This window comes from Rhipicephalus microplus, chromosome 8 (assembly GCF_043290135.1).
Source record: "Rhipicephalus microplus isolate Deutch F79 chromosome 8, USDA_Rmic, whole genome shotgun sequence".
Classification (NCBI taxonomy): domain Eukaryota; kingdom Metazoa; phylum Arthropoda; class Arachnida; order Ixodida; family Ixodidae; genus Rhipicephalus; species Rhipicephalus microplus.
The window spans coordinates 64,723,085-64,749,835 of record NC_134707.1 but is presented as its reverse complement, the minus strand read 5'-3'; the positions used below and the strand labels follow the sequence as shown (position 1 = coordinate 64,749,835).

The window sequence follows — 26,751 nt, the reverse complement described above, 5'->3', positions numbered from 1 at the left end:
GGGCTCTCCTTTTTAGGAATGTTGTAAAAGCTAGCGTCCCTTTCACAGGGGGATGAAGCACACTGAGGCACAGAGCAGTAAGTTCACCATTGCGCAGCGCTCGATCGCCGCGGGTACGTTGTGTGGCAGGTTCGCAAGTTCACGTGTTTGCAGGACCATAGCCACGACGGTGATGCTATGTCGATCAACGGCATCAGCTGCGAACATCCAACAACGTGCGTCGTAGACCACCGCGCCATCGATGAGAAGCCGCGACGTTTCGCTATAGCTGTATCTACATGCTTGTAGATGCTGGAGAAAGGCATGCGTATTCAAGTTTTGGAACACCCCAACTAATTAGCATCTCACGGCAGAAACAGCAGATGACGAGCGAGAACAATCACACATAGTTTCACTTTCTGACCAGCACTGTCAACGGCATCAGCATGCTCATCGGCCGTCTGGGAGGTTTCTTGTTCCAGTCATTCATTCATTCACAAAACTTTATTTGTGTCCTGAAGCCCGCTCTTTTCAGACCGAGGCGGGATGCGTCCATGTCGGTACAGTAAGGCCGAGCCTTGTGGCATCATCGATTTGGCTGCAACTAAAACAAATTCATAATTGCCCTTGAAAACATTCATTGTAGGCGTTAGTTGACCGTCGTGTGGATGCCCATTTTGCTTAATATCTTTTAGTCATCGAGAAAACGGTACCTCAAAATGCCCAAAAATACATGGTCCATATTGAGCCCAACCAGTGCTCTTAAAGGCCGTAGTACTGCTCAAATGCAGGGAAGATAGCAGTAGCCCTTCACACACCCAATTCGACTAGTTTGCATTTAGAGTGTAGGGCAGCTGGGGGTTCACTAAAGAAGAAAAGTTTTGTGTGTCATGTGGACAGGCACCAAACACATTATGCAAGACAGCCGCGCACAAAGCTAATTGACGCAACAAATAGTGGCATAGTCAAGGGAGGGGGGGGCAATTTGGGGTGTTCCATTTTCCAGCCCCCAAAACTTTACAGGCGCCAAACACATTATGCAAGACAGCCGCGCACAAAGCTAATTGACGCAACAAATAGTGGCATAGTCAAGGGAGGGGGGGGGGGGCAATTTGGGGTGTTCCATTTTCCAGCCCCCAAAACTTTATTTAAAAGTTTGCTTGGATGTCTTTACATGAACTGCTTCATGAAAAAATGCATAAAAGTTCATGCATGTCAACAACAGCCCAGAGAGAGAGTGCTCAAGCAAACTAGTATGATTAATGGTTAATCCATTTATTAACATACAGACTATACTAAAAATGATCTGCTACAATGCCGAGGTACTGGTCATATTACTAAAAGAATGGTACACAATTAGATTAAAATTCGGGTGAATCGCTGGATTACAGCCCAGAAAACTTATGGCGGCATCATGGAAGCATTCATTAGAAAGGCGCACAGAAAAGAACACGCTTAGATGCATGTGTGTGTTCTGCGAACGCTCAATTTTCTTCTTGTAGCTGGTGCTGCTCGGAAAGTCACGTGAACTAAGCCTTTTTCCTCCTACTTAATTTTCAACGTGGACATTAGAATTTTTGCTTTTGAGGCTGCTGAGAAGAAGTTCGGCACAGGAAAACGGTCCCTATCGAAACCTTCGGTATTCCATTCCGATTCTGTATTTTAACAAAAATCCATACGTTTTTCTGAAGAATCTTACAGAAGCATACGAAATTATAGGAAAAGCATACATAACATTTCAGTATTGAAAATGAACATTATGAGCAGCTGCCTCATCTCTGATATCGCAATAATAATAAATATATAAAAAAGCTAGCGGCTCACTCGTTTAAAAAACAGGGCTGCCGCTGCGAGCAAAGTGACCTTCGCACTGCCCAGCACACTTTGCAACGAGAGCAGAACACAGTGCAAGTCATCCACTGATCGCCCCTTGACAATAAGGTGCGCTCGATCAGACCTAGTAAATCAAGGCGCACACTTACTGCGAGAGCCCCACAGATATTACTCGTCCTTCATAATGCTCCCATGAACAAGCAAAGGAGGGATGGCGACAGAAAAGTTGTTTAGAACCCCCCCCCCCAGACATCTATTTGCACTCTACCAACCTAACTCGTCTCCATTGGAGCACCAGAACTATATCCCTAAGGCCAGTTTTATCAGGACTATCTCTGGTCTCCTTCCTAAAAGCCTTGTGTTATGCAGCAGCCCTTCAAAGAATAATTCCTTGGGCTTCAAGAGTCAAACATTAAAAATGAAGAGTCAAAAGTTAAAATATATATGAAAAACGACTTCATGCTGTTTTCTTTGATGTATAAAATGCTCCAGCCTCATCGGGGCCGCAGGTCATGCTTAGGAATGCCGAGTGACAATAATCAGAACAATAAATACGCTGAAACAAGTGGATACGATTCATTGTTTGTCCCGGTATTATATTAGCATGCAGACTGTACTAAAATCGAACTGCTACAATGCCGAGGCACTCGTCATATTACTCAAATCACACACGATTAAGAGGTAAATATTTGGGCGAGTCGTTGGGTCACAAGATGCCAGCACTGATGCTCTGGATCATCTCCTGCATCTTCTTCAGCTTGTCCAGATCAGCAGTCAACTTGGTCAGCTGGCTGGACTTGCTCTTAAGATCCTCGTCTTTCTTCAGACACTTGGCCTCGAGAGCATGCAGCTAGAGAGGAGAGAGAAAAGATGAGAAGACTGACTAAACCTGTAGTACATGGAAAGGGTTGCCATTAGGCTTAGCAGAGCTCATTAAGCTTAGCACTAGGCATAACCCAAGGAGCTTCCCGAGGTTAACTAGAGCAGACTCTGGCGCTGCGATCGTTCAACCACCATGGGAAAGACGGGTGGTACATGCATTGGCCCAGTCTTCGTGCTTGCGGGTTTCGAAAACACTTGTGGCTTTGTTTATTGCAGCATTTTGGTTTTGTTCCTGATAAAAGAGCAAACTGTTTTGAACTTTGTGACCCAAATTGAATTGGTGAGCCTAAACGTTCAGGGAGGTAAAGTGCAACTACTGAACATTTGCTGATCGTTGTTACGTGAAAAAGCAACTTCAAGCCACGCAAAGCCAGTCGGAGACAAATCTATGAAGATTAGACAAATCCATGTAGCACCCATCATTCCCATGCTGCCCGAAGTGCGATGCGCTGAAGAGCCCTGTATAGGAAACTATGGCATAACCCTATCAAGCACTAAGTGTGAAAAACTGCCTCTGAATGCGTCATTTTTGCATATTATTTCAATGCATTCAATATTCTATTGTAAAAAATGTTTCATATTATGAAGGCATGCATTTCGTAGTAATACTAATAAAATTGTAATTAAGTGTATTTATTCCAAAAATATTAATGTCCACTTCCTGCATAAACACCTGGAATCAAATCTTGAGCCAGAATGTCATGCGATTTGTTTGTCCATTAGTATATTCATTTGACGCAAAAAAAATTATATTTTTGATGCGTCTTGCGGAAAGCCACACGCGGAACATATCAATTCAGTCAGCACTTGCATCACATGCATTATGAACAAACGGTAAGTTAAGACATTAGTTATGCTCTAAGTTGAACTTGTTCAAAACTCGTTTTTGTTCATTCTTAGCTTCTGGTTGATTAAGTAAACATGAACACAACTGTCCACAAGGCATCTCAAAGGAATAAGGCCTGATATTCTTCATAAGCCATCAAAGGGACACAAAAGCGAAACAACAAATCGACTTGGATTGATAAACTGTACCCTAAAAGCTCTAATGTTATAAATTTTACCATCACAGGTTTATTAACCAAGAAAAAGATCAACATAAAAGCTTCAATTTTTAATTTCGTACTGAAATTGCCAGGCATAATGTCAAAACATTTTTTGTGTATCTCAGAAACATTTGCTCAACTAAATTTTCAGAAACTTGGCATTTTAAATTTGTGGCATCCTCAGAGGACAATGTAATCTGTTAGGCTTATGCAAATAGCGGTTTTAGGTTCGAAGAGGATTCGAAGCAAATAACGATTTTAGTTGAATTATTTTGAATTGAATTCAAATAGTATATGACATATACTAGTGGACTTGGTGGCACCGACCAGGGACCGATGCTTATTCCTGCTCTTTTCGTTGTGCAGATTGCGCTATGGCCTAAAGGCCTCTCTACCGGGCTGGTCACGCATCTGCACACAAATGGAACTACGCCGGTAATCACCGATGACACAACAACAGGGAACGAATCTGCGCAAGCGCCTGCGATCTTCTACGCACCTCTACAGCGCAGCTACCACGCCACGGACGAGATCTCGTCGACGCAAGCAGGCGCCCAACAGTATAAAAGCCTGGCTCATGACATGAGACACTTCAGTGGACTTGGTGGCACCGACCAGGGACCGATGCTTATTCCTGCTCTTTTCGTTGTGCAGATTGCGCTATGGCCTAAAGGCCTCTCTACCGGGCTGGTCACGCATCTGCACACAAATGGAACTACGCCGGTAATCACCGATGACACAACAACAGGGAACGAATCTGCGCAAGCGCCTGCGATCTTCTACGCACCTCTACAGCGCAGCTACCACGCCACGGACGAGATCTCGTCGACGCAAGCAGGCGCCCAACAGTATAAAAGCCTGGCTCATGACATGAGACACTTCAGTGGACTTGGTGGCACCGACCAGGGACCGATGCTTATTCCTGCTCTTTTCGTTGTGCAGGTTAGTAACAATTACTCGGTAACCTCATTAATAGACGATGATGTAACCCTGATGGTGCTGCCAAGTCCACGCTTTCTTGTTGCCCTGATTGCTGATTGCTATGATGTGTGTAAGCTGCTGTTACTAACATCGGGTGATGTTGAGCTAAATCCCGGTCCGAATTCTGATTCGGAATCGGACACCCGTCCCAACAATGACATTTTAAAACAAATACTCAAAGAACAAACTAAAACAAATAAAACGTTAAAGGAAGTAGTGGCTAATTTGAAAAAGGTTGAACGAACTGTGGATAATATGGAAACCAGGCTCACTAAAATCGAAAATGATATGGAACGACTTAAACACTGCGAAGAAAAATTGGCCGAGTATGAAAGTAAGCACGCCACCATGAAAGGTGAAATTGGAAGTCTTGCACTTAAACTGGATGATTTAGAAAACAGAAGCCGACGTAATAACTTGATTATCTATGGTGTAACGGAAGAGTCTGACGAAGATGCTATCTTACTGGAAAAGAAAGTAAAAGATGACATTCTGAAACAAACACTCGGTATCGAAGTAAAGACCATCGAAAGAATTCATAGAATAGGCAACCATAGAACCAGCCAGGGAAGGCCAATCATCCTACGTCTCTTCGACTACAGTGAAAAAAACAAAATCTTATCTTGCTGTTATAAACTCAAGGGTACGCCCTTATCCGTCTCCGAAGATTTTTCCAAAAGAGTAAGGGATATGCGCGCGCACTTATGGCACTCTGCGGCAAACGAAAGGGCCAAAGGAGCAAAAGTCAAACTGTCGTTCGATAAACTGAAAGTCAATGATAAAGTTTATACTTGGGACCCAGTAAAGAATGCTAGAACAGATATATCGAAGAAAGCGGGTCCACCACGAAACAACCGACCAACTTCATCTACGCATAAAACTTCTACAAATAAGAAAAACTCGAAATGACAGCACAGTACTAAAACACTTAGAATCGTTTCCCTCAATGCCAGAAGTGTGCTAAACAAGTTTGATGAACTAGAGAACATAATTTCGTCCTACCAACCTCACGTTCTAATAATAACAGAGACTTGGCTTCACTCCGGAGTACGTGACTCGGAAGTCGTCCCTCCCTCATACAGACTGCTCCGTAAAGATAGAGGGTCAAGAGGCGGGGGCGTAGCGGTAGCAATTAAAAAAAATATCAAATCCTTTGAACTCGATGGCATTCCCGACCACGAAAGCGTCTGGTGCAAAATAACATATTATGATAAAAGTATAATTGTAGGAGGGGTATATCGGCCTCCAAATGCGGCACCTGACTACATTGAAGTGATTCATGATTATCTTTCAAAGCATACTAACTCTAGGTCAAAAATTATCCTTACTGGGGATTTTAATCTTCCCGGAATAAATTGGAACAATGGTTCACATGATGGTCGTGACGTTGCTAGTTCAGAATTACTATTGGACGTAGCGTTCGCGTTTTCATTGAATCAACTAGTAACTGATAACACTCGGATCACTGCGACGTCATCGTCTTTACTTGACCTAGCGTTTGTAAGTAGTACATTAGAAGGTTCTTCTGCGTCCATCGAGAATGGCATTTCCGATCACAAATCGATTACCTTAACCTGCCCTATTTCATGCGCGAAGAAATACAAAAAGCCACTACCTACTTACTTTAAAGATTACGCACGTGCAAATGACCCTGCTGTGCTACGTTTCCTGGAAACACAATTTCATGAATTCATTGAGCTTACAGACGTAAAAGAACTTTGGGCGCATTTTAAAAGCACTGTTAAATATTGCGAAGACACATTCATTCCGAATAAAAAGAAACGCATCAACCGAGAATACCCTTGGATAACGCGTGAGATAATTCAACTGAAAAGAAAAATAAAACGACGGCAGAAAAAGGGAACCAAAAACAACGTACGTGATCTTATCGGGACATTAAAGCATAAAATGTCAGAAGCTAAAACCCGCTTCTTTAACACTACGTTAGCTTCGTTTATGGCGCACTGTCCCAAAAAATTCTGGCGATACTTATCAGATGAACGAGACTCAATCTCACAAATTAAAAATTCGGAACAAATCATTAAAGATCCCGAACACATTGCTAATGAGATGAACAAGTTTTTTCAGTCAGTTTTCACGAAACATACCAGTAATGCGCTACTACCTCCTTATACTGTGAAAATACCCATGGAAGAATTAATCGTAAATGAGGAGGGCATACTTTCTCTATTACAAAAGCTTGATCAAAAGAAATCTACGGGCCCCGATCAAATCACTAACTCATTTTTAAGCCGATACGCTAATTGGACATCTAAGTATCTCTTTAAAATATACACGTTATCTCTTCAAACTTCACAGATACCAGACGACTGGTGCAATGCGGTAGTAGTTCCTATACATAAATCAGGCCCCAAACTAGAAATAAGCAACTACCGCCCAGTGTCACTTACGAGTTCGTGCTGCAAAATAATGGAACATGTAATTTTCAAGGCCATAATAACTCACCTAGAAACAAACGAACTTCTCTACAAACAACAGCATGGTTTCAGATCAGGCCTCTCAACTATAACCCAATTAGCTGAATTAACTCATGACATAGCCAACGCAATCAACGATAACGTCCAATTAGATGCTATATTTTTAGACTTTTCTAAGGCGTTCGACGTTGTCCCACATCTGGATTTAGTCAAAAAACTAACGGCTTTTGGTATTGATATCAAAATAATATCCTGGATCAACAACTTCTTAACTAAACGGAAACAAAGCGTTAAAATTGACAATCAGCTATCAGAACCACTTGATGTTTATTCTGGTGTACCTCAGGGATCGGTTCTTGCACCTCTGCTATTTTTAATGTTTATTAACGACATCCACTTTTCCGTTGAGAACCCTATTCAGATGCGTCTGTTTGCCGACGACTGTGTCGTGTACACAGTCGTGCGCAATTCAGATGACCAAACTAAACTTAACAATTCACTTCAGGCAATTTATTCCTGGTGCAATACTTGGGGCATGAAACTAAACACATCAAAAACGCATTGCATTTCTTTTACAAATAAGAAATCCCCCCTTAACTATACATATAGGATTGGAAACTCAATTATCGAAAAATGCAATCAAGTAAAATACCTAGGCATTACACTCACGCCGAACCTTAACTGGGAACCACACATCTTGGCCATGTGTCAGAAAGCGGAAAGGAAGTTATCTTTCTTGAGAAGAAAACTGCGCAATGCACCACCACATATTAAAATAAATGCCTACAAAACACTAATTAGACCATGCTTAGAGTACGCCGATCTCATCTGGAGTCCACATCAAAAGTACCTGATTAGTAAAATAGAACGAATACAAAAATTGGCAGTAAGGTTCGTATATTCAGAATTCGCGAGGCAGTCCAGTACCGCAGATTTACTCGCAAGGGCAAACTTAAAACAACTTTTTCAACGCAGAATAATGTCACGATTAAAATTCCTTTACCAATTATATCATGGTCATTTCCACATATCACGCTCTCATTATCTGCAAGATCCGCCTAAACAATCATTCCGACTAAATCATTCTAAAACAATACGCCAACCTTTAAGTCGTGTAAACGCTCACAAACATTCACTTTTTCCGTCAGCTATCTCCCTCTGGAACAGCCTACCCAACGACATTGTTTGTTGTAGTACGATTGACTCTTTCATCAACCGCATACAGTGTATTGAATTTGCACCATGTTTTTTTTTTGTTTTTTTGTTTGTTCATTTTTTTTTATTTTTTTTTCTCTGGCAATGTATGTATTTCGATGTATCTGTGTACCCACTCCTGCTTGGGCCGTGAAGGGCCTGCAGTATATTCAAATAAAAAAAAAAAATAAAGCAAAATAGGCATATTTATTATGACTTAACGAATCTGCACAATATTTTTTAATTAAAAAAAGGACGCTATGCCGATGCCATTTTAATTTTTGTTCAAAGAAAGTCTTAAGGTTGAGTAGTAGCAGGATTTGACTTTCAATATAATACGATAGATACCCTGTAAAATACGTAACATTTTAAAGTTTATTATACTTGGAGCATATAAGCCGTCATAAGCTTTCAAACATAAAAAAAATGAGTCAACTTGAGGGTAATATGTTCACTCAAAAAAGCCCTGCAAACACTTTTTCAAGTAGCCATGGAATTTTTTCACTAAAGAAGCTTATTGTTCCACGAATTAACATCCGCAAAAATTTTCAGAATCCGTCTAGTACGGGCAAAGTAGCAAAGATTCTTCGCACGCTGCAATTGCATTCTCTTTTCTCGTCCCGACAAAAGCGCTGGAAGCTAAGCAAGGAGGGATGGCATGAGGAAAAAAAACACATAATCCCACCTCATGACCCTTGTGCGCTATCTTTCTCACTTTTTTTTTTTCGGGTACGCAGCTTTTCACTGAAAATGTGTATGTACGAATTTACAAGTGGCGGCCTCCCGCGGCGGCCCCAGTAACGAACGAGTGCGCCATACTCAAAAGCAGCCAATGGCTACGACAACCCATTTGTGAGTTTGTAGTGTCATTTTCTGAGAGGCGAGAGCAACCTTTAGCCGACTTTGAGAATTTATTGCAAATTGCGGGCCACGGGCTGGGCTATAATATTTGGCTCGAGTGTTCTTGGTCGGCTGGACCAATGATCGTTAGCGTTTTCCGACCATACTTAAAATGTGTTGCCGAGCCCTTTTAAATTTGAAATGGGACCTCGCGGCACAGCGTATTTGCCTTGTATAAGTGTTTTCACGGTATAACATCCTACATTGCAGCGATACAACCTTTGCAGGAAGTTACATGCAGAATGATATACACGTATTCGTTCATTGCGAATACTTCAAAATTTCTAATAATTTAAATTCGAATCGAAGCAAATTCGAATACGAATATTCGAAGGATTCAAATATTTGCACAAACCAACAATCTTTATTTGCGGAACAAGTAGGGCCGTAGTAGATGCCATCAAAATCAATGACGTCCCCGACGTTTGCTGTAACAATTTTAAGGTGCTGTAGCCACACGCACTTTTTTTACTGCGATTTATTCCAGGATGCGCGAGATTTTGAAAATTGAGAAAGCATAACGTACTAATGAAAAAAAGTCAGTTTCCCCAAAAGGGCAAAGCAATGAATGCGATAGCAACATATTGGTATGTTTTACGAAGCAAGGCTAACATTCTTAAGAGCTTTATATGTTTTAGTAAACGTGCGCTTGCTAAGTAACAGTTTTCTGCGGCACGGCCGCAGTAGATGACCACAACAGGACTTGTGCTTAGCGACGGCGTTGATATACGAAGTGAGGTTGGCAGTCAACTCATTTAGGTGCGATCTCGTGTAACTCTACAAAATGCTGCTGTAAGAGTACACGGCCACTCCAAGTACATTTTTGGCACAGTTTTTTTTTTTTTGTGCTGAGAGCACAGCCCGTAGAAGCTCCCGCCTGTTGTGGGGGCGCATCGATTGTTGCTGCGATAGCGCAGCAACTGTAAGCGCCCTTCTCGCCTTGTTCGCTCACGAGATGAGCGAACGCCCGCTGACGACCCCGGCCAGAAAGGCGATGCTCGCTCCACAGAAAGAGGAGGCTGGTGCATCCTTCCCCGTATATATATCTATACATGCACAAGAATGGCGGCGATGGCAAAAACCAGCCGAGATGGTCCATATAATTGCTGTTACAATAAAATCATTTTTCACTTCAGAGTCATTTTCAATTCGTGGACACAAGAAAGACAACAGCTGTGCTAAAGCTAGGATTATGCTTAACGTAGCTCGAGTTTCCATTGCAAATAAGCTGCATGCTCGCGACTTTCTTTTTTTTTTTTTACCTGTTGCTCCAGCGCACTGTTCTCTTTTTGCAGTGCTATGCTGGCCTCGTTTATACTCTTGAGCTCAGCCTTGACCGACTTCACAAGGGCTGTCTTCTCATCCAAGCTGCCTTGGAGTTTGTGGAGGCACCTTGCTTGATCTGGGTGAGGAAACAAGAAAAAATTCAGATGAAATGAATCGTAGGAGTATGCTGTGCAAAAACCGAATTTCGTCACACACATCCCACTTCTGGATACAAACTGCATCCGCAACTATGAGCCGAGAGAAAAAAGAAATTGAAAAAATTCCAATGTATTATGCACTCCTTGCATTACTGAGAAGCCCTTACACTCAAATATCAATATAACAAACTCTGATATAACAAAATATCGGTTATAACGAAGTAAGTTAATGATAGCATTGCAGTAAACAGTGTTAGGAATACCTTTATAACAAATTTTCGAATATAATGAAGTTGTTTTGCTGAAGATGCAACTTTGTTATAGTATGGTGTGAGTGAAACAAAATATTCGTTATAACAAAGCAAATGAAAAATAGTCTTGCAATAGAGAGTGTTAGGAATATACTTCTATAACGAATTTTCGGATATGATGAACTTGCTTTGCTGTAAGATGCAACTTTGGTATAATGAGGTTTGAGTGTATGTCAACCCTACTTGCTCAATGAAACTTATAGTTTGCGCTGCGTCTTTGTCAAGTACGCAATGAACTGGCCATTTTTTGTTTATGTACGATTTTCACTACATCTAGCATGAAACGTGCAAATGTGTTATTTATGGCTGAATTGACTTCATTGTTACAAGATTTACCAGCATAGCGAGCTGGAATCCAAGAGGACAATCACACAAAATATATTGCACAACAGTCAAGCCAACACCAGAGTACAATTTAGCGTTTCGCTGCATTGCTCCTCTCAGCCCTTTATTCACATAACTCAAACCTCGATATAACGAACGCAGATATAACGAAATACTGGTTATAACGAAGAAAATGAAAAATAGTTTTGCAATAGATATAGTATTGGGAATATGCTTTTCGAACCAATTTTGGAATACAACTTATTTTCGTGCGAGATGCAACTTTGTTGTAATGAAATTCGAGTGCGATTCTAGCCACCAACTAACCAGTGTTAACGCGCTCGATCCCCAACCTTGCAACGAATCTTGAGGCCCTCACCTTTCATTTTGGCCTCGTGCTCCTTGAGCAGCTTTTCTTGGTTCTGGTTGGCCAACTCGAGCTCTTCGTTTGCCTTGGTCAGACTGCAGACAATGAAAATGGTCGGCAAGCTGGATTACCGCCTGTCAAAACTCGCCCATAACGCATTCACAATGGCGACCAAAGGAGAGGACTATAGGGAAACCAGAGCTTGTATCGTGCATTTTGGCATCACCACATTAAAATGCATCCCAACCGGTGCCATTCACACCAATATCTCAAGTAGCCCCATTCAGATGTTCCAACTCCTGTGCCATCGATTCAGTCGGCACTATTGCAATTTCAAGCAGAAAGTGACTGAAAAATCGAATGGAGATACTGTTCCAGAGAAGGGTCGTTTTAATCAAAGCAATCATCCACAACCAAATGCTTGTAATCAAACCGACTGCATGCTCAGCAAATAAGCAGTGTGAATGAATACTTTCAGCTGTGTCGGCAATTCTAGCAACATGCAGAGACACGAGGTTTTGAGTGAAACTCAAACAAAGTAAATTAAAACAAAAAGCAGAGTTATAAGGGAGGACAAGTAGACGGCACGAGTGCCTCACTTCTGCTAGCAGCTATCAAAATGTTGCCTCGTACTCTCTCCTAACCCCAGCTTTGTGTTCTTTTACTCCAAGTTGCTCCAAGTTGGTATACCAATTCACCTAAAATGCTACTCTTATTGCCTTCTATGGTGCTATGTTCCCAATAACACCTATTGTGTTTGTTCAGCTGTAATGAGCACACAATTTCGAGCCAATCTGAAAAGAAACAGGCACGCCAGAGAGAGTTTCAGTTTGTTTGAGTACTACATAACGCTCTTGTTACACCAAACCCGAAGGGACGAGGACAGTTTCTTCAGTTAAAAAGGAGCTTTGTTTACTCAAAAAGGAGAAGAAATATGAAACCAATCATATTAGTGGCAACTGCTCCATTTAGGCAATTTTCATTTAATGAGAGTCTACTGTATACAGCATTTACATATTACCGGCTTACTGTAGCAGTAAATGCAAGCGGTCTAATTGGTTGCGCCACTCAGTGACACTGAGATGAATATGACAAATACTGCACACAAATAGACAACTACTACAGCTGTTACTAAGTGCATACTGTATTAAACGGCCGGCTTCAATTTTTTATCAATATAAATTATGACATGCCATTGAGTATTTGAAAACATTGCCTAGCCACTGTTGTAGGCAATGTATAAGTTTAAAGCAAACACAGCATCTACTATAGCTGTTCTTGCGTTAGACACAACTTCATTACACCAAAGTGTGAATGTATCCTGCAAAATGTACTTTTTTCTATGCCTTGAACCAGCACCACTCAATGTAAATAAATGCCACAGAAATATTAATTACGCTTCGTGCTTGAGTTTCAAGGAATCGTTGTGTTTCTGGAGCATCGCAATCATCTCCTTCTGAGACTGGATCTCCTGCTGCGCAGACTCCAGGCTTTTCAGGACCACTTCGAGCCTGCATAGAGATGCACAAAAGCAAGGCAGTGTTTGTTATCAATTTCAACAGCACTGTACGAAAATCGGGCTGCCGGTATGCAATCGGGCAAATGGGGACAAATGAAGTTTCGCAACTACCTGCCTGACCTGCTACCTTGTCTCAATTTTTTTAAACAACAACCTTGTCTCAATTTTTTAAAAATATTGTGCAAGTTTGTTAGGTCATGAGGAATTTGCCCACAATTTTTTATAATATGCAATACATATATATGCTATTCAAATTTGCTTGAAACCTAAAGCTCACTATTCCCAAGCCTAACAATGAGGCTTTCGTCAAAGCGGCAATAATACTCGGCACGTTAAAGCTAAACGAAGACATAACGCAACAAATTAAATTGATCTAAACTTCCATGTATCGAGCACAGTGGGGTACTCCTGAGCAGTATTGTCCCCTTTGTGTTCAGCCTGAAAAAATGTACTAAGCAGAAAGGTGTTCTTGCATTTGAAGTATGCATCGAAATGCACGCGTACTGGCAGCATCTCGAGCTTACAAGAAAGATGCCTCATGTGCTAAGCTACCCCGGTGAATTCAAAGCAGGGTATACATTAAGTACTTAAAACATTTTAAAGAAATGAGAAAAACAGCGTAACCAGTGAGACTAAATTACACTTCTACAGTACCGTAAACCTCACGCTCAGAGTCATAAAGGTACTGGGTGTGCAAGGAAACATGGGGAAAAAATTGGGAGGAGACCCTGATACTTGAACTTGGGTGTCTGTTAGTGGCGAGTGCGTGTTTAGGTTTATCCGCCGAGAGTACTCCTAGAGCTAACCCCGTTTGGTGCACTGCTGAAGCGAATCACAGAGGCCATGTATAAAGAAACTCGTGGTTGAGATTTCCTCTGCCAAGTGCCCCAGAGACATCAGTTTCTCGCAATCTTTCAATCAACGCAATTACTTTCAATAATTATGCTGACAGTTTATTGGCTGTTCAATGTTACCCGCCACGGCTAAGGCACTCGGCTGCTGACCCGCAGGTCGCAGGGTCAAACCCCGGCAGCGGCGGTCGCATTTTCGATGGAGGCGGAAATGCTCTAGGCTCGTGTGCTTAGGTTTAGGCGCACATTAAAGAGCCCCAGACGGCCTAAATCGCCGGAGTCCTCCACTACAGTGTCTCTCATATTCATATGGTAGTTTTGGGATGGGACCCTGACCATGTTATGCTCGAATATCATATATTCAATACGATACTCTCCCTACTAGGAAAACCAGAAGAGAGTTCTCAACCTTAAGTGCTCGGAATGGAAACAAGAGTGATTTGATGGTTGTGCCACTGAAATTTGGTGGCAACACCACTTCGAAGTTCTAACACTGTCTCAACACGCAACATCGATTTCGATAATGCCTATTAGAATCTCCTTAAGAAGTTTTTTGGCTAGTCTGCAAACTTTTCACTGTTTGTAGAATATCTGGTTTATCACGGCAAGGAAGGGGGGCCTTTACCTTTTCGCTTTCACGTCAAGGTCGTTATTCCTCTGTTCGAGTTCCTCCACGTGGGCCTTCAATGCTTTCACCTTGGCTCGCGACGCTTTCAAGCTCTGCACAGTCTCTTCGCTGCGCTTCTCCACCTGAAAATGGCAACATTGTTAACCCTTCCAGGTGCAATGCTTGAAGAACTGTCTGCAAATTCTTCAAACTTGTAGACCATAATTTGAGGTACCAAACATTGCAATTCCACAAAAATGTTGTAACGTGTTGAATTGCTGCTTCAAGTAAGTAATGTTAATTAAACTAATGAAATAGCTATCATTATGTGATTTGTATTCTGTTTTCTTATCAGGAGAACCAAATTTCATGCTAGAAATATAGCAAAACGCTTCTTGTTGTTACTGTGGACTCTCATTAGGTGGAACCTCAAGGGACCAGAAAAATGCAATCCATTCAACAGGAGTTGCATTTATTAAGAGATAAACAGGGGCGGAAAACACAAGTACCAAACAAATCCTACCAGAGGCAGTTCATTTTAACCAGAAATTCTATCTAACAGATTTCCGCCCGCTGAGCGTCTACTGAATATTTATTTCGAGCAGAGAAAAATTGTAGTTTTCATGTGACCGTCGAACGTAGTGGTGCCTTCAGCAAAGTTGCGTACAACAGTACTCGGTAAAAAGAAGCTAAACGAAAAGATTTATAATGCAAGAGGCTGAATGTGTTCAAACCTTCTTGTATCTAGCTTTTTGCTACAGTCGAGGAAACTAACAAAAACAAGTTGGCTACACAAATGAGTACAAGACACCTGAAACAATTAACACACTCGAAACGAACACCTTTCATAGAAAGTGACACGGTTGCGGCGTGCTCTTGGTGATGCAAGACAAACCACAAACTGAGTACATTCGCAGGCCCGTTCGCACACACGAATGGTGATTGTGACAACATCTTACGGCACCACGTGTTTGGAATTGTGGTTAAGGAAAGATGCGAGACGAAAAACCGGGCTTGTGCGAATATCTAAATGCTTTGATTATTCGAACGAATAATGCAGTATTCGAGATCACTTCGAATGAAATTCAAATTTTTGAAAATTTCAAATTATTCGAGACAAACGAATAAATTCATGTTAATCCGCATGACACATTCTGGAAAGGTGGTTTCACTGCAGTGTAGAAGTGCCAAACCGTGAAAGCATCTTTTCGTGTGCATATTAACTTGCATGCAACTTACTGTAAAAGCGGTTTCACTGCAGTAAAGTTTTGTTCAGCCAAGAAAACAGGTACCCAGAAGAAATCACACTGCCACAAAGCCTCATTTTAGGGTTAAATAGAGATATTACCCTGTGATCGCTTCATTTTTTCAATTTCAAAACTCCTTATACCGACTTATATGGCCCAAGTATAGCAACTTTTAAAACTTGATGTATTTTATAATCTATCACCTGCATTATACTATAGTCAAGTCCTGCTACTATTCAAAGCTGTTTCCACTTCCTTTGATGAAAGAAAAAATGGCATTTGCACAGGCCTTGTTCGAATTTTCAAAAAATATTGTGCAGGTTAGTTTAGTGATGACAAACATGCCCATTTTTCTTTGTAACATGCAATATAAATATTATTCAAATTTGATTCGAAATTATTCGACCAATACCATTATTCGCTTCGAACCTATATTCACTATTCCCACAGGCCTACAAAAAACACAACTGTCTTTCTAAAATTATATTTTTCGTATTTGTTCAGATTGACAAGTATACTTTCTCTACTTTCCCCAACGAAAAAGTTGACAATTTCAATTAAACTCGAAGTAGGTTAAAATTGCTTTTAAGGAGCACAAAGTGGCTACTAAAGCTAAAAAGAAGCTCATTTTTAAAATACCTAAAAAGCTATCAACTGGCTATTTGCCCCTGCATTTCACATGAGGAGTCCACATGATCAAAATAACAGATTGCCAAGCTCTCATGATGGAATAAATCATTGCAAAGAACATCTTTGCCGCATAGATGAGCTTTGACTTATGCCTTTAAAATGCATTTTTCTCGAGACGACTTTCAGACAGCTTCGCGAGTTTAGACGTCATGTTTTCACTATTTCTAATAGTCCGCTCAGGATGAAATTTTGACCGCACGTTCCACGAGTATAATTATCACAAACCTAAAGCAAGCAATCGGTATGGGCTCAGGAGTTCGAGAATCCTCACATTACAGTTTTTCTTGTCCACTAAAATGCCTTGCACACACCCACCCTGTTGATAGTGATTTGCATTCTACAGCTAATGTAGAGAAATACGAGCTGTTAATGACTCGGAACCATTAAAGTTTAGTGGCATAAAGGATTCCTCCAGAACGAACTACACTTTACATTTTGCCTAGGCACAAAACTAAAACTGTGCAACCTAATACAAAACTAATTACAAGTATGAAATCACCATAAAAGCCTGTATACACAGCAAAGATGTCTTTGCCCTAGGCTACAGATTAACGCAACTTTTTTTTTCTCGAATCACATCTCCCCATAAGCATTAGAAAGCAAGCAGCACACATATATAATTTGATTTTTAACTCATGCTTTCAATTGCTAGCTCATGGAACATGCCCCTGCATGTCTTCACAAGAGCAGAACTGGTGGCAGCAGGCCAATGACGCCCGCCACCTAAACTAAATTGCCACTCGGAATCCCCCTCTCCTCCCCAACTTGAGATAGAACACCGCCTGGTAAATTTTTATTTGAGATCACACTGTGTCAAATTGTGGTTTGATCATGCAAAACTTTAGATTATCACAGCACGAAGCATTCAGTTATGCCATGGTATTCATCGTACCTCAACCATCCTCTCCTCGGTGTCTTCGATGCGGCGCTCAGATGACCGTAAGAGGCTGCGCAGCTCTTCTACCTGAAAGTCGTTAGATATAGACACCTATGTTATTAGGGTAAACAGTACAGTATTTGTAAATAGTATTCAGTAGATATAACACCTGAAACTCTCCGACATTGAACACGTTGTTATGCTGAAGTTTAACTTGCACGTAAACACTGGGTATATCTTACATACATAACACATTTATCCAAACTGTTGCGTCAGCGAGATTCAAGCAGACTTTCGCCATTCACAATCTATGCACAGATAGTCGTAACAGCAGCTCACTAAATTATCAGCATGCTGTTAAAGATTGCCTACCTATGTGCTCTCCATGCAGTTACACATTCGATAGACCTTCAAACTTTAGACGATGTAGTAAACCGACACTGAATGCCGCACATACTGAATCGAAAACTCGGTTAGAACTTTTATACCTAAAATATGCCATGTATATTTTTTCGATTTAGTTCATGGCAAATATGCCATGAACTAAAATCGCATGACACGCGTTTCGCACGCGAAAAAAAAAAAAAAGCGAGCGAATAAGAAACAAAATGCCTGCATTGCTGTCTCGTGAGGCGTTTTCTTCTAGAATTGCATGCCTTAAAGAAGCACCGACACAAAAAGGTTGCACGTCTTTTTTTTTTTGCAATAGGTAGCTTATGACCCACTCATCATGGCTGGAAACATGATTTGCACGAGTTCACGATGGTCATTTATTTAGACACTTTCTTTGAGTGCCCAGTGACAGCTTTGGTTTCTAAGAGCACCGAGCTAGGCAGGAGAAATTGCTGTGGCTAGGGAAACACAGCTGGCCACGTGACCACGAAAAACCGACCAACGGTGCGAGCGAGCGGGTTCCCACACTGACAGCCAGCACATGCAAAGCAGCAGGCACGAAAAAAGAAATCCCACTCAGTTCAATTGAAAGCAATTAGCCAGCACAAACTCGTGACGTAGGCTTGTTTACATTGTCGTTGCCTTGGCCTCTGCATCACAAGAGACCTCCCATCTAACTCAGTCCCACAGGATGCAGTCTAGTATTAATATCTTGGGTTTAACATGCAAAAACCACCATATGATTACGAGAGACTTCGTAGTGGAGGGCTCCAAAAATTTCTGCCACCTGGGCTTCTTAAATGTGCATTGAAACCTGTACACGACCGCAGCCGGGATTCGATCCCGCAAGCTTCAGGTTAACAGTCGAGTTCCATAACCACTAGACCACTGTGGCAGGGCACAGCATGTATTTTTATATTAATTTCAAATATGTTCTAAGCTATATTAGCTCTTGATATGTTGTAGATGTATAGACGGGTCAGTGGTTAAAAGGAACAGCTCCGTGCACAGCACATTTGGTTGTCGCTACCTTACAGAAGCATAGTGGTAGAGATTTGCTTAAGGCTTCTGGTGGTCGAGCGTTCTATCTCCTCTTGACAGACTAGTGTTGTACATTAAGATTGTTTATTTGTCCACTTGCTGTTAGATGGCCAGCAATATTAATGGTGTTCGTTCGAGTGTTCCCTTTAACAGTGAACCTTTAACAGTATAGTGTACTATACTGTACATGTCTCCGCATGTACAGTATAGTACATGCGGAGACATGTACAGAAATCCCACTCAGTGGAGTGGGATTTCTGTACATGAGTGGGAAGGAGATGCAATGAACGATTTATATCGTTCATTGCATCTCCTTCGAAATGTTTTGCGAGCGCTTCTTTGATGGCTACTTATGTAACAAGCTATTGGGTATACCTTATAAGACATCAGTGGGCCAACATTAAAACAAGGGTTGACTACAAATTGAGAATTCGATACCATGCCTATAAAAGACCTTGTGCAAGGGACAGGTACTGCGCCTTTGATGAAGGCCTCTTACATAACGGACAGACGTGCAATTTCATTATGGATGCGGCCGAGTACGTATCGATCCCACCATGCGTTCATCACGTGCAAAATTGCGCAGTGCAGTTCCAGCTTTACACAATAAGATACAGTAGCAGTACACGAATACTCGAGGACGACATTGAAGCACACACACCTCAGCCTCGTTCTTGGCCTCAATGCAGGCGTACTTTGTGACCAGCCGATCCGACTGCTGAAGAGCCGCAGTCTTCGTCTCGAGCAGCTGCAGAAGCTCTTCTTCGCGAGCCTTTATGGAAAGAAAATGACGCAGACGTGAAGCAATTATTTGCGAGCTATGCTGCACCGTTTTGCACATTTTAACCTGCAAAAGTTTCGTTAACGATCAGAATTCCTAATAGGTTGTAACCTTAACCGTTCACCCCTCCAGGCAATGTAAAGTCGAACGGTTTCTAGGGTACGTACTGTATATTGCAGATTATAGGTCGAACAGCAGTGAATCCGAGGACAAGATTGTTCATCGGACCTCTCGTAAAAGTCTCATCAGACCCCTCAGACTTAATGATTCCAAGTCGATTTTACCATTCCCCATAAAGGCTGACTTCGATTACAAGTCGACACCCGAACCTTGGAAGGCCATTTTACAATAAAACGTCGACTTATAATCGGCAATATACGATATATAAATATCACACTTTCACTATTGAAATCCAGAGTGAGAATCCAGTCTTGTGAATTTAGCAGCCCGCTAAAAAACTGCCAGGTCTTGATTTTATGTTGAAGTGCTGCTTCACAATTTGCCTTATTCCCTTCAGTCCTTGTTATTTTCCTATGTCGAAGTGTTATGTATTACCTGCAATAGTGAATTGACGTTGCTCAGAATACAACTGCAGGAGGTTTTATGTACACTCATACCTCATTATAACCAAGTCAGATCTGTTACGAAAACACTTTGCTATATGCAAAAACTTGCTAGAAACGTATATTAGCACCATCTGCAACAAAGTTATTTTTTCCCTCGTGATAAACGATAATTCGTTATATCGAGGTTTGAGTGTACAGTTTTATATGGATTCGTTGAACATGAAGGCAATCGCAGTAGCATTCTGAATTAAAGATGCAGGCCACTGGTCTATAGCAGGGGCGGCGCCAGGATTATTTATTTGGCAGGGGCGGGCAGCACCCCACAATTAGAAAGTTCATTCAGGGGGGCAAGAAGACGGGGAACATAGTCATTTTGTTATGACTATTCTCCCTCTTGGGGAGCAACGGGGGGGAGGCTAGATTTCGGGGAAGCTCCAGCTCCCCCCTGTGCCCACCCCCTGGTCATCAGCTTCACTGCACAAATTACCCTTCGTAAATTTGGCAAAGCTTCACCACAGTACAGGCGATGTTGCAGAGAAGCTAACCAAAGCATCGCCATCATTTCGGGGTGCACATAAGCTTCCCTTGATACGCATTGCAGACACTTGTTCAAGTTATTTTTCCCTTCATGGCATGTAATTTTCTTTGGTTAACAGTACACGCTTCGTAAATAGATAATAATAACATTAGTAATAATATCTGGGGTTTAACGTGCCAAAACAACAATATAGTTACGAGAGACGCTGTAGTGGAGGGCTCCAGAAATTTAAATTAAAAACCTCACCACGTGAGGTTTTTAAACTTGCACCCAAATCTAAGTACATGGCCCCAAACATTTTTTCACCTCCTCAGAAAATGCAGCCGCCACAGCCGGGATTCAATCCTGCGACTTTTTGGCCAGCAGCCGAGCGTCATAACCACCAGACCACTGCGGCGAGGCACTCTCCCTAAGTGGAAACATTTTAAATATAAATGCTGCTTAAACAAAGGAGCTACCTCCAGTCACCAGCAGTCCATTTGTAGCCGTTAAGGCAAACATTTGTGAACTTACTTTGAGCTTGAAGATCTTGTTCTCATAGACGGCCAGTATCTCCGATTGCTTCAGCTCTCCCGCCTGCGTAACGAGCATTTGACAAACGCAGTAGAGAAAGGAGATCCTTCAGAATCCTGCTAGATGTAAACTTGTTGATTATGCACGAGCTCCATCTTTGTTAGTACAGATCAACACAAGTATTACTAGGCAACACATTTGTTCCCACAGGCCCAGACCAGCTAAAATGAAAACTGGTCCTTTTAACGCAAAATAGATTTCAGGCATTCTAAAAGATGTCAAAAGCATGGACGACTAGAATGTCTTGCTTTCAGTTAAGAAAAAACTTAGTACAGGGTTCGAATAGCAAGTAATGCGCTTGTGCAAATGTTCGAACAAATACTGCAGTATTCCAATTCACTTAGAATTGAATTCACATCGTTGAAAATTTTGACTTGTTCGAGGCGAATGAATAGGCGCGTATTATTCTACATGCAAAACCCCATAAAAATTGTTTCACTGCAGTAGAGGGTTGCTAAGCCGTGAAAGCACATTGTCAGGTGTGTATTAATTCGCAAGTAACTTTGTAAAAATGGTTCCACTGCAGCAAAGTAGTGCTCAGCCATGAAAACACATATCCAAAAGAAAGCTGCACTGCCACGAAGCCCCAATTCAGGGTTAGATGAGAATATTACCCTCACATTCATTTATCATTTTCGTAAATGTTTAAGTTTATAAGCTTGCTAAACCGGCTTATATGCTGCAAGCATAGTTAATTTTATAGTGTAACATAGTTTATAGGCTGTCGCTTGCATTCTACCGAAAGTCTGAGCCTGCTTCTATTCAAAGTTGTTCTCACTTCCTTTGCTGAAAAAAAAAAAAAGGCATTTGCACAGGCCTTGTCTCAATTTTTTAAATATTGTGCAGGTTAGCTTGGCCATGGCAAATATGACCTTTTTTCTTTCTAATAAGTGATATATACACTACTGAAACTCAATTAGAAATTGTTTGACCAAGTTCACTGTTTCCACAAGCCTAGCCAATACACTCATACCTTATTATAACAAAGTTACATCTTACACAAAATTAAGTTTGTTATATTCAGAAATTCGTTTAAAAGATGTATTCCTCACACTATTGTAGGACTTTTTTCATTTACTTCGTTATAACTAAAGTTTAGTTATATCCGGGTTTGTTGTAACGAGGTTTGTGTTATTAAGATGCCCAGGGCTACAAGCTACATGGACTGCCATGATAGATGAGAAATCAAACTAGTAACGATTATTTTTAAAACAACACTTCTTTATACTCTCAAGCCTCTGACCCATGTGTTGTTTAGTGAAACGTGTTGACACCTGCCCGCGGCGAGTGCGGCAGTGTCGACCATAGGCGGGCAAACTCGCTTACGAGTTGAATCACTCAGACTCGTGTCGACTGCGATCGTGCGCAGAGTCCAAGCCTGAGCGAGTCCAGATGAGTCATATTCTGGCAAGTACGAGCGAGTTGCAGTGGGTTTTACATTTTTTTGCCGACCTATTGCGTCGAAATGGCTACTCTAGCAGCGCCGACATCAGCCGAAACAAGGAACGATTGGCATATGCATGTGTGAAGAAATGGGAGCGTGCTTTGCTAGGTCGAAGTGTTCCTGTAAAGTAGGCCCGTCTCACTCTGTCTTTCTGACCCAAATAAAAAGGCAGTGCTACAAAACGCAGCTGGTTGATAGCTCTGGCATGGTTCTTTAGAACCTTTATGAAGAGCCACTCAGATGCTCCTGTTGAGAAGCTTGTTAGTAGTGAAGTTTATAGACAGACTTAGAAATTTGACTAAAGTACACTCATTTTAACTATTTTTCGGATTTTCACTATTTTGTTTATTTATTATATTCGAGGCAACCCAGGATACCTGCGTTACCTCGAAGGCATTATCGCAGGGGAGACATGTTTAGTGTGACATTATACATATTTTGCATAGACAAACAGCAAAAAGATATGAAACAATGTCACTATTAAGGTAAACATAAATTAGCGTGTTCAAAATTAACACAAAGCTCAAAGAAAGAAAGACACTCGGACAATTACACATTATTGCAAACACAATTGTGATTGAAAATCATTATTATCATATACAGAAACAGTTTTTCTGTAACTTGTGTTAATCTTGTACAGTTAATGGAAAAAATTGACCAGGAAAAATGATTTTTGTTGCCACCAAACACGTGTTTGAGCAAGCTATGAATCTATACCTCGAAGCTCTGCTCCAGCTTCCGCGTAATCCTCTCCATGCTGTTTTCAACAGAGAGTCGCCTGTTGTTGTTGGCGGGAGCGGCAGAGCGCGACAGCGTTCTCGCCATGTGCCGTGGTGGAGAAGGCTTGTCTCGCTTCGCGGGAGACTCCAGGGCCTTGCGCTTGCGATTGACTGACACCAGGGACTGGACGAACCTGCGCAAGGCGCCCAGTAGTTCTCCAGTGCTACGTGAACGAGTTGCGTAAACACCAGCAACTCTGCAAGAAGCCCTGAATTGCTCAAGCAACTCTCGAATAAACCACCACTGTGCATGAAAAAAAAAAAAGCGCGCAAGAACACAGCGCTCGTGCGAGGGAAAAGAAGTACACTCATACCTTGATATAATGAACCCAGATATAACGAAATATTCAATGTAACGAAGACTAATATTCATTTACTACATTATATAATAGATATTTTGTTATACATACTGGGGTTCAATATATCAATGTTTGAGTGTATCTCAATTGAAATTTCAGCATGCAGCAGTGGCAGACCCGCAGCCGTAATTCCGCTACATCAGTCTCGCAGCTTCAGAATGGCGATTCGCACCGTGGCACAAGTCATTTGCCACAGAACTGAGCCAAAAAATTTTATGCAGTGCACCAAAAGTCAAGATTCCCGATGCTTTTGAAGCGCATGTTTTCGATGCTAGCATGGTCATGCCTTTACGGATTACAAAGCTGGAAACCACGGTACTGCAAAAAAAGTTCGGGTAACCAAGCGTGGCCTTACCGTTCACGGCTGAAGTTCTGCTGGAAGTTTGCCATGATCGTGAGGTTGAAGGCTGGCATGACCACATCCTCCTTGCCCAAGCACAGGGCTACTGACAGGTAGCTTGAAGTCGTGTGTTCCTGGGAATTGCCACAGGCGCAATTTCTTATCGTTGGTGAATATGCGAGCTACCTGCAGCTTTCACAAACATTTACTCCCAACGCAAGTTCAAAAGTGGGAAACTTCAAACAGCGAGAACATGCTCATATTTACAAACATGAGTGCTGATCATCGATAAAGGTTAGTTGAAATCAAAAGCTTATTTTTGTCTCCTTATGCATTTGGTTTTGCATCGAGTACTGCTTGCAGCATCAGCTATCCCAATGACTTCTTACATGCTTCAACTGCATGGCTTAAAATGCTGAAATTGGAAACTAAACTTTTAGCGTGACATTTTGAGCAAGTACTCCTTCTTTAGCAAGTCAAAACTATCAGCAAAATGTGTGTGTATTGGGAAGGAAGTTGGGGGGGGGGGGCACCTTTCAGGCAAAGCACCGAAATTAGAGACGGGAGCAGCATTGGTTTATGGCCAGAAAAAAAATCATGGTTGATCCTTTCGTCATAGGAATCCGCCTAATACGTGTCCTTGAAGGCCGACTCCGGCGATTTTTTTTTACCATGTCAAAGTAATGACGCTTTCATGTTTCACAGATGCTCGCGTCATGGGTCTGATAGCAGAAATACTCAGCAAAATTTAGAATAATTTTAAATAAGCAAACAAGTGCAAAACCAAAACCCGACCACAGTATTATCTTTGTCTGACGTAGGCGTTGGTGAAAACCATGCAAACCAGAAACCGTGCAAAGCATGCCAGTCTTGCCAGTGCGGAATTTGAAAGCTGCCTCCAAAAGCGATGAAGAGCAGATGCTCAGAAGAAAGGTGACCGCATCGCAACAGCCACATTATGTATGTTACTGACTATGTTACGTGCACAAGCTTTTGGAGGTGTCGAAAAGTGACAGCCGAGATTTGGACGCATGTAGAGGCCAAGTAAAATCACCGAAGAGAAATGGCGATTGCTTGTTGTGCATTCCACTGTCAGATTGCGCCACCTGTCCAGGCCGCTGAAATTTGTGGAGCTGTGATCGGAAAAATGGTATCGCTGAAAAGTTTGTAGACTAACTTAAGCTTTTGAATATTGCTGTAGGAAAAGTGCACATGTCTGGCAATAGCGGAGCTTAAAATTGCGCTGATAGGGAAGAGTTAAATTAATTTAGGCCAAGTACGCGCCCGCCCCTTTCGCACGACGTGATAGGCCCGATCATGATGCGCCCTATATAATTTATAAATAGTGTTTTCATGCGGTAGTGTGCTCACTAAGTATGCTCACGTAATGTTCATGCATAGACCGTTTTCTGTCGGTACGATATTAACACAGTGTCCATGAAGTGAGCCGGCACTGCTAGCTAAAACAATATATAATATCGAAACAAAGGGGTAATCGTATCTTCCGAGTGTTTCCTGAATGTTTGGGTAATTATACGAGGAATCATGTGCAACCACAATGCCACCTGTCACCCATAGCTAGCAGGCCTACAACGAACTGAAATTTGTTCGCCAAACCAATGAAACGTTGGCTAAGCAACACACGCAATCAGTGCCAACAGGAGAGGATGTAGTGGTGCCTCAGTTCCGTCACTTTCGTTGCTTCGACGCAAGCGTTGGCACACGCGCACACGCACACTGTTGCCAACAATTGTTGGAAGCGAGTTGAGAGAGTCTGGGTGATCTAAAAAATTCATTTGTAAAATATCTGCATATCTCTTCAGCCTGTAATTGGGGACGAATGACGGAAACGTGCAATGAACATACCCAGCGAATTTCATTGAGATTTACTGACCTCGAAATATTGCCAGAGTTAACCTGTAAAGAATTAGATTAATGTACATTGATATAAAAGAACTTTCACACGTCCATTGGTGTTCGAAAGCAACAGCATTATTTAACATGGATGCATTCACGCTGACGCTTAGTCACACATCTACATCCCAACAAATAATGTGTGTCTTCAATGATTAAACAAACCCTAGTGGTCATATGTGCTTGTAGTAGCTGCAGTAGTTATTGGTGAAAGCGAAACCAGAGCAAGTGATGTGACAGAGAGAAGAGCGTGACTGATCAGACACCGGACTTGGGCTAAGGTCGCCTACTTGCGACACGTTGGAGTAACTGAACACCACTGCCACGGCCGCTGCCTCGCGATCATTCGCAGGGTGAGCGCAAGTGGGTAACGTGTAGCTACATTCAGGCTATCCAGGTGAAACAGGCACGTTCCAAATTTTGCCGAGCTATGTTTGGTTTGGAAAAATGCTATCAGCTATGCTGACCATCGTCATAAGGTCACCACCTTGAGGCGTGTTTAGGCCTTGATAAAATTGCACTTCTATTGTAACGTGCCAAATGAGACAGACGC

At 41.8% G+C, this 26,751-nt stretch overlaps 1 protein-coding gene across 1 annotated transcript in view; it reads right to left on the bottom strand.

Annotated features, from left to right (window-relative positions):
• Nucleotides 1-1,233: 1,233 nt before the first annotated feature.
• LOC119164535 (protein CIP2A homolog L) overlaps nucleotides 1,234-26,751 on the bottom strand; it is a 49,484-nt gene continuing 23,966 nt past the window's right edge. The window contains exons 12-21 of the mRNA XM_037416750.2: nucleotides 24,300-24,418; nucleotides 23,524-23,719; nucleotides 21,303-21,365; nucleotides 19,566-19,676; nucleotides 17,486-17,557; nucleotides 14,675-14,799; nucleotides 13,077-13,190; nucleotides 11,692-11,774; nucleotides 10,516-10,655; nucleotides 1,234-2,662 (exon numbers count right to left, since the gene is read on the bottom strand). Of these exons, the coding sequence (XP_037272647.2) occupies nucleotides 2,519-2,662; nucleotides 10,516-10,655; nucleotides 11,692-11,774; nucleotides 13,077-13,190; nucleotides 14,675-14,799; nucleotides 17,486-17,557; nucleotides 19,566-19,676; nucleotides 21,303-21,365; nucleotides 23,524-23,719; nucleotides 24,300-24,418 (1,167 nt within the window). The 3' untranslated portion in view covers nucleotides 1,234-2,518. The remainder of the gene's footprint in view (nucleotides 2,663-10,515; nucleotides 10,656-11,691; nucleotides 11,775-13,076; nucleotides 13,191-14,674; nucleotides 14,800-17,485; nucleotides 17,558-19,565; nucleotides 19,677-21,302; nucleotides 21,366-23,523; nucleotides 23,720-24,299; nucleotides 24,419-26,751) is intronic.